This window comes from Limanda limanda, chromosome 15, assembly GCF_963576545.1.
Source record: "Limanda limanda chromosome 15, fLimLim1.1, whole genome shotgun sequence".
Classification (NCBI taxonomy): domain Eukaryota; kingdom Metazoa; phylum Chordata; class Actinopteri; order Pleuronectiformes; family Pleuronectidae; genus Limanda; species Limanda limanda.
The window spans coordinates 7,027,002-7,039,562 of NC_083650.1; the positions used below are offsets into that span (position 1 = coordinate 7,027,002).

Consider the following 12,561-nt stretch of genomic DNA (forward strand, 5'->3'; position numbering starts at 1 on the left):
CCTGATTAGAAATTATATTTTGTCCAACAAAACCAAAAGCTATTTAATTTACATTGAAAAGAGAAGCTAGAAGGTTTTGCATATTATTATTGTCCTTTAGACAGAATCAAACTACCATTTCCAGCACCATCAATTTAGAGTCTCCAATGAACCTCCTCCTCAGAGTAGGTGGAGGAAACCAGCTCACACACGGGGAGAGCATGCAATCTCCACTCAGACAGACCCCAGGAAGTGGGATTCAAACCAGGGACCACAGGGATGGTGCCCTGGTACTCTCATGCTCTAGGACGGGCCTGCAGGTACCCAGGGTTCATCACATTCACATACATACTGTTTACATTACGCACACATTTGAGCATCTGGAAATGGTGCAGCCAGTTTTAACAGCCTGCAATACACACACACTCACACACACACACGCAGACACACACACGGGCACACACTTTAAGCTCCACCCTGCTGACCTCAGATGCATGCAGCAGGAATTCCCTCCCTCCAGTCACAGTTTTGGGTTTGGGAGGAGGAAGGAATTTTCTGGAAACGGGGGAGTAAATGGACAAACTGTGAAAAGTGAGGATAGTGAAAAGAAAACTTTAAATTAATAATAATAAAAATGTGCAATGCTAAAGTCACAGTAAACACTGGACACCCCCCACATATCAACACTTTGTTACATGGTTGAGAATCTGCTCTTTCCACTTCTTGCAGTACTTTCTCAACACGTGGCAGACGAGTGACGACACAGTCTCCTTCTTCTTCTCTTTTTTACGTGAAAATCGTAAAAAGTGATCCGTGCCTGTGCAAGACGTCTGCAGACACCCCCCCACCCCCCACAGGCGACAGCCCCCTTCATAGTAAGAGGAGTCACCGGGCGAATGTGAGGATCTGCACGTACTCCCTGAGATCCAGCCCTTTACCACCAGATGGCCAACAGTGCATCGCCGGAACGCCACCGATAGGAAGAGTCCGGTTCGTGCTCATCTCTCTGCCTGGTCCCAGTGCGACCCAGTCCGATCCCAGTGCCACCAGTCCGGCTTCAGCAGCTGAGGGAACCAGTCGTATTCCTGCTAACTCCCCCCTGGAAGCTCCCGTCAAGGTAAATCAAAACCTCTCCTGATAAAAACAACAAACCCTTTGACACATGTACAACTTTAAAGTCTCGTCTGGTAGTTTCATACGCAGTGTCCCTTTTTTACAAATGTATTTCGAGACCGTTAAACGACACCAAATTCCCGTTATTTTCTCCAAAGTTGAGTTAGCTTGATGCTAGCTAGCTGGGAACTAGCTTAACTTTAGTTTGGGGACTTTGGGTGTTTTGTGATGTTTCTCTGGTGCGGGAGACGATGTCACTCCAGCGGGCAGATGTGTGGGGGTGGAAGGAGGGAAGTCAGTGAGAGGGATTTGAGAAAATGCGATTAAAACGGAGCATTTTGCAGGTTAATGTCGGAGGAACACCGATGCTCTGCAGCTGCCTCCACTCAGCTCTGTGTTGAGGGAATTAAACCAAGAATATATAGTTTTTATTTGTTAGCTGTCAACACGTTTCACTTCGCACAGTCTGTGTCGCACATAGCAACACGGAGCTAGTATTCATGAAATATTCGTAGCATAACAAATCCAGCTTCTCCCTTCACACTGGTTTAGGGGTAATTAACCACCACCTTCCAGGTATTAGTTGCCTCCCAGCTGGGAGCCAGTTAGGATGGGGTTATCGACAGGTTACTGCAGGTTCAAGTATTTCAGTCCGGCTGCACGGAGCAGTCCTGCAGCCCTCTCCTGAGCTTCCTCCGGCGGGGAGGGGCGAGGACGTGGCAGTCCTCCTCCTCCTCCATCCACATCCTGTGGAAGCCTCGGTGCAACCTGACTCCACCGCCTCGGTCCCTGTGGAACCCGGGGAGAGGGTCGAGGTGGAGGCGAAGGATTGGAAGACCCCCGCAGCTCGGTGCACGATCAGAGGAGACGCCTGTCATTAGGATCAGAAGCTCAGAAACTGGAAGTTAATCTGTCTTGTCAGGTTTCGACATTTAAAAGCCCCTGAATCTCTTTTGCACAGGATTCATTCATTCAACAGCTGATGAGATGCAGTCAGAGATTCTCACGTAACGATGATATCTGTGGAACTCTGCAAACTTTCCTCAAGGAGTCAGTTTTATAGCTTTGTTCCTTTTTTTTATATTCGAAGAGTAACTTTGTCTTGGAAATAAAAGCCTTACACTATAGTGAGGTAAAATCCCAAAGTTGGTGCAAATCATGAAGCCAGAATGGTTTGGATTTCTTGGGAGCTAATGCCAACACCGATATTAGAGAGTACAACATGTATAAATATACAAACTGACAGTGATTCCAAAGATGCATTTGCCATTTGGCTGAGGGGTTTTAAAATAGAATTCACAGCTATATTGTGAGTTAATTTATAATCTCGTTATAATGATTGCAAATAATTTAGTATGACATGCTCTCATTCTCTTACATTTATGATCCATAAGCCAGTGAGCACAAGGAGCACTGGGATATAACCTGTTTTACCTCAGTCAACATAACATTTTATGAACATGCAAACCTAGTTTACTGCAGGCAAATTATGCTGAAGAATTTTCTGTGTTCTGTCTAAACAAGTGTGAGGCAGGTGTGGAGGCTCCTCAGGATAAATGTTAAATGGTTTGCGCTCCGTCAGGAATGTTTTTCATGTGTCACGGAACAGCGTTCACCTCACAGGCACTTTCACTACCACTCACTCTCATGTTGGGCATGAATCGTGGATCTAAATTACAACTGCTGTTCTCACAGCTTTACTCTTGACACTCAATTCTACAGCACAGTGGCTGTCCCCCTGTCATTACAGTAATTACATTCTACTGTTTTCTTTTATCCTGCTGGAAATCTAAGTGGCAAATGCTTATTTATGGTATTGTGGACTGGGTGGCACCACATATACTGGAAGTACTATGGCAGCAGCGGTAAAGGATAATGGTAAATTGCACTTGTTTGTACTTAAGTCGTGTGTCGTCTTTAATTTAATAAGTTCTGTCAGATATATTTTCTTTCTTCTAAGAAGCCTGCTGCTGACTTGAATTAAAATCCCGAGTGAGGTCATTCCTTCATTTTCACTAAAGGCTTGTCGTTGTGGCAAATTCTGAACCTGCCTGAGCCTGTTGTCTGCTTCCAGTAGAAGGCTTCTCATGCGTATCTACATAGATGCCCAGTTCGTGTGGAGCAAAGGGTAGATGTGGGTGTTGGCATGTGATTTTCCATGTATGCATGTGTGTATTTAATTAATCTTTACAGATAATTTATTACAATAACTTTATTTTAGTTTTTAACCTTTTTTTAAATATACTATATATGTATTACTTTAATATACATATATTACACGTCAAATTCAACCACGATACATATACCAAAGTACTTTATGGAGTCCAGTTCATATTTTGGACTCACTAGTGAATCTAGAAACAACCTGAAGGTTCTTGTTCTTAAATTAGAGGTTAGAAAAATATGGATTCTATTTGTTGAGCCATTTATAATTAAAAGGGATTCACATCATTGCATGACTTAAAGTTAAAAACCAGGCATCTGAATTTGTCACCTCTTTTACATTCTCTGTGCCCTATAGAGTTGCCTTGTTAATGACTTAATCATATGGGCAGGCCCCTTGTCTCTGTTATATGAGACCTAGAAATACACATTCCCAGAGTCACACTACTGTCTAAGGCCGAGTTTTCGAGAAGCAAGAGCATTTGTTCTCAGCATGTTATCTTATGTTGTATAAACAACATAATCCAAGAAAACAGCCAAGGTCCTCTCTAATGGCATGGTGACAAACCCAGTATCCCCACAATATTTGTCTGAGAGAGAACAAATATTTAGACCTGTTGAAGATATAACTGCACTTGGATGAAAAAAATGTATCCTATGATTTTCCATTTCTCTCTCTGTTGACGCAGCTCTATTCATTTACTTTTCTATTCACACAGTGGAAAAGTTACAGTCCAAGCACTTGCAAACACTCTTGAGATACTGAGCGTACACAGACATCCCTGGACATACCTTGCCTTGTCCCTTCTGTCTGTGTCGTACTCGTATTTCTGTGTGTATGAGCTGAAAGATCACAGTGGTAGTTACAGCTCTGCCAACTCCAAAGCCCAACCGGACACTTACATCAGCCACAGACTTATATTTGGCTGTGTGTTGTGGGTAGGAGGCTGCTCTTACCAAAGGATTAACTATATTCTCCAAGTCTTTCTAGTTCAAGGCTTTAACTATTCATTTTATAGCTGTTTTCTCATGACCAGATCCATCTGACTAGCCCTTTTAAATCCCTCTTAAAACACATGTTTATATGTGTGTATTCTCAGGACAGTTTTCAAGTACTTTTTTTAAATAACAAATTTTATTTTCTCACCCTTTGTTTAGGATGGAGCTGTTAAGTTGGTGCATACTGTTGCTGAGCTGCCTGCCGTTGCTCTCGGCCCACAACGACTTCTTCACCTCCATAGGTAAAACCATCAAGCAAAATATGGTACTCGTGTTCTAAATAGTTAGTCTCTCCACTAAACCTTAATGTTTTACCAGACATAGCAAATGCCATCTTACAACATGACATTATAAAGTGCAGCCATGTGTAACTCACCATTGCAGCACTGATTATGTGTCTGATCCCTCAGGCCAGATGACAGATCTGTTGTACACAGAGAAAGACCTCGTCACCTCTCTAAAGGACTACATCCTAGCAGAAGAGAACAAGCTTGAACAAGTGAAACGGTGAGTTTGTGGAAAAGGAGGAAACATGCATCAATGTACACAAGTATAGCAAAAGGGTGCTCATAAACAATCCATAACTCTATTGCTTTCATTGCGATAGGTGGGCTGATAAGTTGGAGTTGTTGACAGCCGCAGCCATGCAGGACCCCGAGGAATACCTGGGGCATCCCGTGAACGCCTTCAAACTGATGAAGAGACTGAACACAGAGTGGGGGGACCTGGAGAGCCTGGTTCTCAGCGACACCACTGATGGTAGGCATAAAGAAAACCTGGTTCACATTACAACTCGGCAATAACCATGTATGCTGATACAACCTCGTAGTTTGTTGTTCTGCCAGATGCTTCAATAAGTGCCAGATCCGTTAATAATTAAATTAAAGCAAAAGAAAAGGACTTTTAAAACATAAACCAGGGAAGATCTTTATTTATGTTGTGCTGCATATTTGTTCCAGATAAACATTTCAGTAGAAGTTTCTTAGGTAAAATAGAACATGACTCATTAATTTCCCCCACATGTGGCTTAAAGGAAGTATATCTTTATAGATTAAAGTTGCATCAAGCAGTCTCCCTGACCATTAGGGAAGAGTATTTATCTTCCACTTGCACACAGAATATATCTCTATATCTCTTCTGTCCTTTTCTGTCTATCTCTCCCAGGATTTATTTCCAACCTCACCATCCAGAGAAAGTACTTCCCCACAGATGAGGACCAAACCGGGGCTGCTAAAGCTCTCCTCCGGTTACAAGACACATACAGATTGGACGCCAACACAATCTCCACAGGAGACTTACCTGGTAAGGGTCTTAAGTCCGTGCATACCACATCTATCTGTGATTGAAGACCTAGTTTTTCTTTGTTTCTGTGTGATTTGCATTAGAAACAATGTGATTTAGTTTTTATGTTAATGCTTCCATCCTGTACCCTCTACACACTAGGAGTGACACACAAGATCCGTATGACAGTAGAGGACTGTTACGAGTTGGGGAAAATCGCCTACTCCGATGTCGATTACTACCACACAGAGCTGTGGATGGCCCAGGCCCTGAGGCAGCTGGATGAGGGAGAAGAGTCCACTTTAGATTCGGTGACGGTGCTCGACTACCTCAGCTATTCAATCTACCAGCAGGGGGATATAGAACGAGCCCTGGTGCTCACCATGAGGCTGCTGGAACTGGGTGAGTCTCCCTTCACTGTTTTTGGGATTCACATTTACTTTCATTAAGTGGAATCTGGACTGTGCTAAAAGCTGAGAGTCTACATGGCTATTTTTGATGACCACTATAACTATACTGTGGGGTTTGCATATTCCCTTTGTAGACCCAGAGCATCAGCGGGCCAACGGCAACCGGAAGTACTTTGAGTTCCAGTTGGAGAAGCAGAAAAAGGCTGAGGAGAGTGAAAGTATAGTAAAGAAGGAGCGAGGCACAAGAGAAACTGGTGAAAAGAAGAAGCCCAGAAAGAACATCACCAATCAGCTGCTTCCTGAGAGGAAGAAGTATGAGATGCTTTGTCGTGGGGAGGGCATAAGAATGGTGAGGAAGACAAAGAGACACACAATTTCCAAGTTTCCATTTAGAACTCCTTTTATAACTTCTTTCCCTTTCTCTTGTTAGACCCCCCGAAGGCAGAGCCGACTGTTCTGTCGTTACTTTGACAACAAACACAATCCCAAATATGTGCTGGCACCTGTCAAACAGCAAGATGAGTGGGACCGCCCCTACATTGTCCGCTACCTGGACATAATCTCAGACAAAGAAATGAGTACGGTCAAGCAGCTGGCAAAGCCAAGAGTAAGTGTTGCTTCCATGCACCCTTGACATACATACACACAGAATGGTCGTTAGGATGTTTGTTTTGTGGATTTCTGTTGTGGAGTGAAAGCTGTGAGGCTGGTTCATATGTTGGACGAGCACACAGACACACACATCTTTGTATGTGTGTGTCTGTGTGGGTAAATCATGTCCCTGGCTTCACAGCTGCGCAGGGCCACCATCTCCAACCCCATCACAGGAGTGCTGGAGACTGCTCCATACCGGATCAGCAAAAGGTAAGGCATGGCCGGGAGCCGCCAAGAACAGAGGAGGATGTAGGAGAGAGCTGAGGGGGGAAAGTGAGGATTTCTCCTTTTTCCCCTCAGCGTGTCATTCCATCTCTTCTGTGTATTCCCGTCTGTTCATATCGCCATTTCTCCGCCCCTTCCAAAGCTTAGAGGCTCTTGAGCTGAAGCACAGGATCCAAATGGGAATTATCAGAGCATGGAAACTTATAGGTCATGTTTTATAAATTTCAAATAAATTATCTTATGGTGCTTTTACAAATGACTCAAAAATGAAAGAAAAAAAAATAGAGAAATGTATCCTTGGAACAACTGTTCTTTGGAGAAAGATGGTTTGGATTCTGCTGCTGTTCTTGTGGAACTTGTGAGGATATGTTTCTGCTCAGGAGTCTGCTCTAGAAAGGTAACACAAGAAGTTAGAGGAGGAGGAAAGTGTGTTACTTCTTATCCTAGTTGACATTAACATCCTTGTGAGCCAGGATATCAGATGCGTAAATTCCTGATACATTTTCTGAAATGGAGATTTGGTTTCTAGCATTGCCTCAGAAACCCTCTGGTCTTTCTGAAGAATAGCATTGACAACTAGTGACCACATCTACCTGTTCTCTCTCTCTCTCTCTCTCTCTCTCTCTCTCTCTCTCTCTCTCTCTCTCTCTCTCTCTCTCTCTCTCTCTCTCTCTCTCTCTCTCTCTCTCTCTCTCTCTTCTCTCTCTCTCTCTCTCGTTCGTTCTCTTGCTCTCCACTCATCCTCCTGTGTGAATCAAACCATCCTCTTTTTTCCTCTCTTTCTTTTAATCTTTTCTTTCCCCTCAACCTCCGTGTCCTTGTGCTGCTGGAACGGCTGTAGTTAAGGCGAGCCACGGTGCATGACCCCCAAACTGGGAAACTCACTACAGCCAATTACAGAGTCTCCAAGAGGTAAGGGGCACAGGTCTACAGGGAGGGCCACCTTCCTCTCCTCCTCCTTATTTAACTCCATCTTTATCTCTGCGCCCGGGCTGAAACACCAATTCAGCCTTGAACCAAACAAACTCTAAAGAACAACAACGAAAATGTTAAGTTTCACCATCAAAAAACCTAACAGATGAGGTTTTAATTGGGTTCAAGTGAAAAGTTCAGCACTTCTCTACCAGGACACCAGACTGTGCTAAAACCTCATTTCAACCAAGTGAAACATTCCTCTGTGGTTTCTTGGTGCAGCTGAACATTCTTTTGTCTAAACAAGTTTGGTATTTTAATAGAACTGCACAGTTGACAGGCTGTTTTCTTTACCTCAGGTTATACAGTATGAGATGTCCAGAAAATCTCTATTCCCAATTGCACTTTCCAGGAATGAGGCTGTATCACATTTTCACAAACTCATTGCAGCTGCTGTGACTCTTCTATGCTTCTTTAACTTCCATATCAGCAAGAAACTTCCAAAACTTGAGTCTGGATGCACAAATATACAGATGTAAACTGCAAATGTACTTTCAGTGACAGTTTACTACACAGATATATTTGTCATTGTTAGTGAAACGTACACCCCACCCTAAAAATAGCAGGTTTAGCGTCCCGCCAAAACCCCAAAGTTTCTTCGTCCTGGTTATAAATGTGAGTGTGTATATGTGGCCGTAAGGGTGTGGTGTCCTTTTCATGCTTTGTGTGTGTACGTGCTAGGCAGCATGTATTTCCAAATTCACTGAACATCTAGTGATAGATGCGACAGATGGATGAACTCAGACAAGGTTGACCCGTCTCACACAAGGAAAGAATCTGTTGGCTCACATTTTGTCCAGCCTTCCATCTAAGATAAAACTTATCATCAACTCAAACTCTTTATAAATACAGTTGAGTCATCTCACTGTTTCTCCCACACACAGTCTCCAAGTAGATTCTGATAAAATGCCTCCTTGTGGGGGAATTGTGTCAGATGCTTTATATAACTAAGTTTGAGTGTTGGAAGCTGGAACTTAATTTAGTATTTGTCTCCTGTGGTGCTGACTTTATTGTAAGTTTATAGTTCATAATGCTCTGTGTGGTTGGAAGATTTTTATATGTGGATAATAGATAAAAAGGGCAGATTTAAACTCTATAATGTGGTTTGGAGAACTTGAGTCATGTTTTAAACGTTCACCAGAAACAGTTTGTTGCTGGGCTCATTCCAAAGGAGCCTTCACTCACACTGGGTTGTGGGGGTGACTATGAAAGGCAGGTAGTGTCGGGGTTAAACCAGGAAAATATGTTCAGTCCTCAAGCAGACTCGTGTGCAAAATGTCCACCTGACTCGGTCTGAAATCACAACAACCCTGTACCCTGAGCTGATTGGAGAACCTGAATCTTGGACCTTTCTTTTTAATTTCACATTTTCCTCCTCACTTCTTTTTCCTGTCATCTGATATTAATGCACAGCTTCACTTACAGCTTGAGCTTGTCATGGCAAGTTTGCAGCATGAAATCTCCGTCGCCTATTTTAGAACATATCTTTACCACCACCTAGTGGACGAATAGTCCTAATGTCTCAACTGGTCTGTTTTCCATCCTGTATTCCAGTGCATGGCTCACCGGCTATGAAGACCCCTTGATTGACAAGATCAACCAAAGAATTGAAGATCTCACAGGGCTGGAAATGGACACTGCAGAAGAGTTGCAGGTAAAAAGCTGTTTAATTGAATCCATACCTTGTTTCTAATAATCTCCCTTGTCTTTAGGAAACCTTGGTATGGAAATGTCATTATGTTGGAAAACCTGTTTTGTACAGTTGTGAGACCTAAATGATGTTTTATTGATCTCTGCAGGTCGCGAATTATGGCGTCGGAGGGCAATACGAACCTCACTTTGACTTTGGAAGGGTAAGACTCTTTGTGATTGACGAGTTCATTTCTCTAAATGTACAGTAGTGTTAACATGGCAGGATTTTAAATCTGATGGTGACTCTTCTCCACAGAAAGACGAGCCAGATGCTTTTAAAGAGCTCGGCACCGGGAACCGCATCGCAACATGGCTTTTCTATGTGAGTGCACCTGATAATTACACTCCAGGAACATTGTTGTTCAATTCAAAGTATATTATGGCCAAATTTACTCAGACTCTTGTGTGCCCATCATGACACATGCAACAGTCTCAATATTACACTGGTAACACCCACTCTTGAATTACATTCATGTACAGGTAGGACATGAATAGAACGACAGGAGAATAAAGTACAGCGATAGAATCTGAGCAGTTCATACTCACTGGTGAAACAGTGAAGTTTGCTATACATCTTGTCATTGGTTTTGTTCAGTGTGACACCCGGCTATTATACGTCAAGGACTGTTCCTCATCTCTGATTATGGACTTTTCCAGTGAGCAAAGTCTTTGCTGTCACCAAAGTAACATCTGAGTTAAAGTGGGTCCTAATACACTATCATGCAGTAAGGAGGAAGCTGTATTTGATGGAAGTGGGAAAGAGACAACGCAAAATATCTGATGGGATCATAACCGTTCAACCTAGTTTCAAGACAAACATACATTTTGTTTTAAATGTTTAAATAAATCCTCCTTTTTAAGTCATATGAACTGAACTCTGCTTCTGTTGCAGATGAGTGACGTCGCAGCAGGCGGAGCCACAGTTTTCCCAGATGTTGGTGCAGCAGTTTGGCCCCTAAAGGTAAACAAGTGCTCATACTTCACCACTTAATAACATCCACTATTACTGTCTCAATTGTTTGTCAAAATAGTTAATTCTAGTAGAAGTCAATTTAGGACATTGACACTCTGAGATTCCTGTCTGTTCCTGGAGGCTTTTCTCTGCTGCTGACCTCTCCTGCCTGTGGTCTGTGTGTGTTCCAGGGTACTGCCGTGTTCTGGTACAATCTGTTTCCTAGCGGCGAGGGTGACTACAGCACCCGACATGCAGCTTGCCCAGTGTTGGTGGGCAACAAGTGGGGTGAGCTGGAATTTGAAAGCAATTGAGTCGAGTGTCATTGCCAAGAGACAGATGTAGAGTTTAAACATTTATACTGTGTCTCTGATTATTTTCTTTATTCCGTCTTCAGTATCAAACAAATGGATCCACGAGCGAGGGCAGGAGTGGCGGCGACCTTGTAGCCTAAATGAAACCGATTGATGAAAAAAAACAACTCCTCGCCCCCCAACCCCCACCACCATTCTCCCCTTCCTTGTGACCAGAGGACACTGCCGCAGATCACCGATGACACATGTGGAAACATGGGACTCACTCCCCCTCGTCCAAACACTCCTGTTATTCCCAGCTGTTCCGCTCCGAGCCCACAGATTGTTTGGGTTAGAGTGCAGCCCCTGGACAGTGTTAGCATTGCTGTGACAGACATGTTCTCGAGGTTGTTGGATGGTTTTGAGAAACACACGTGTCCTTTCTTCACTCCCGGGTTCTTTCTCTGCACTCTGTATGAACTCTAGCTCTATGGTGAGGTGGCGTCTGTCAGGACCAGCCTCTATCTACCCCGCCATTTTGAACTTTAAAGTGACAGTTCACATTTTTTTATGTACAGGCCAGACTGATGCATTATACTCATGCACATGGAGCTGTGGTTTGTGAGAGAATGAAAAGTTTCAAAAAAAACAAATCCCACATTTCAATCAAATCAAGTTGTATTTGTATGACCCATATTCACAAATCACAGTTTGTCTCATAGGGCTTAACAAGGTGTGACTTCCTCTGCCCTTAACCCTCAACAAGAGTAAGGAAAAACTAGAACTACATCCGATACCATATCAGTACCTGAAATATGTCAGTTTCTTTGTATCCACCAGGATCCATGAATTATTCTCCGGGAAATTAGTGAATATATCAAAAAGACCCGATCTCACAATGTGAACGAAATAGAAAACTCCTGGATCTGTTCCTTGGTCCGGAAGCGTGCCAAGATTTAATGGATTCTTTTTTTTGGCTCATGGGAATCCCTTCGGTAGTTTCTGCATAATCCTGCTGAGATACAAACAAACCAACGGACCATGACCTCCTTGGCAAACAATGAAACATGGTTGCTGTAAATTATTTCTCTGTAAAATGACACGCTAAATAATTTACACAAACAAGTTCATTCCTGGGGTTGATCCATGCGTATACTTTTACAAAGAAACTGACATTTAAGAGATTCACTAATTTTCCTTCTTATTTTAAATGTTTGTCGCAAACTCTTCTTTTCAATAACTTGGCAATAAAAGATAAAGAAAGTTCTCTGTGGAAGGAAAGAATGGACTCAGCACATAAGTGGTCAGAGAAGGAGAATCTCTGCCAAACATCACATCTGTTGTTTGTCTGCCTCAAAGCTTCAGTGTTTTTAACTGGTCTGAATGGCCACACGTATTGTTAGATTGGTTGTACTTGAACATACCAACAGTTACATTCACCCAATATGCTGCGTTAAATCAAGTGTTTTAGTTTTCAATTTTAAATTGTGACGTTTGCTCCAGTGTTTTGTACGAGCCTGAAAAACCACAGAACACGCACATGAGGAGACGGTGGAGCGGACTGGATTACACCACATTGTGCCATAACAAGTTTAAACCCTTGTTTTTCTTTATAGCGCAACTGATTCTGATCTCGGCTTGTAACAGTGTCAGTAACCAACGCTTTTTTTTTAGAGTGTGAGAATATAATGGTTTTTCAAGGAAGAAGCATTTTATTTATATGTCCCATGTTGTTTTTTGGTTTTGTTTGAAATGAAAGTCAGATTTTCTTTTTTCTACATTAAAGACTGTTCTATTGACCTGGCTCCTGATGCACTTTGTGGGTGGG

The 12,561-nt window shown here is 42.8% G+C and overlaps 1 protein-coding gene across 3 annotated transcripts; it reads left to right on the forward strand.

Annotated features, from left to right (window-relative positions):
* The first annotated feature begins 872 nt into the window (after positions 1-872).
* Positions 873-12,532, forward strand: p4ha1b (prolyl 4-hydroxylase, alpha polypeptide I b). 3 transcript variants are annotated; one of them, XM_061087096.1, is made up of 16 exons: positions 873-1,096; positions 4,414-4,496; positions 4,665-4,761; positions 4,862-5,013; positions 5,419-5,556; positions 5,698-5,937; positions 6,080-6,294; positions 6,376-6,552; positions 6,739-6,809; positions 7,671-7,736; positions 9,351-9,450; positions 9,596-9,649; positions 9,745-9,810; positions 10,381-10,449; positions 10,632-10,728; positions 10,838-12,532. In XM_061087096.1, the coding sequence occupies exons 2-16, from the start codon at positions 4,415-4,417 to the stop codon at positions 10,906-10,908; spliced, it is 1,695 nt and encodes a 564-aa protein (XP_060943079.1). In that variant the 5' UTR covers positions 873-1,096; position 4,414; the 3' UTR covers positions 10,909-12,532. The 3 variants fall into 3 exon arrangements, with proteins under 3 accessions (XP_060943079.1, XP_060943076.1, XP_060943078.1); XM_061087093.1 differs by lacking the exon at positions 7,671-7,736; XM_061087095.1 differs by lacking the exon at positions 6,739-6,809 and having other exon boundaries at positions 7,666-7,736.
* The last annotated feature ends 29 nt before the right edge of the window (positions 12,533-12,561 follow it).

Coding starts and splice junctions, on each gene's coding strand:
- p4ha1b (XM_061087096.1), top strand. CDS start 4,415: ATGGAGCTGTTAAGTTGGTGCATACTGTTGCTGAGCTGCCTGCCGTTG. Junction 5,938..6,079: donor CATGAGGCTGCTGGAACTGG/GTGAGTCTCCCT, acceptor TTCCCTTTGTAG/ACCCAGAGCATCAGCGGGCC. Junction 9,451..9,595: donor ACACTGCAGAAGAGTTGCAG/GTAAAAAGCTGT, acceptor TGATCTCTGCAG/GTCGCGAATTATGGCGTCGG.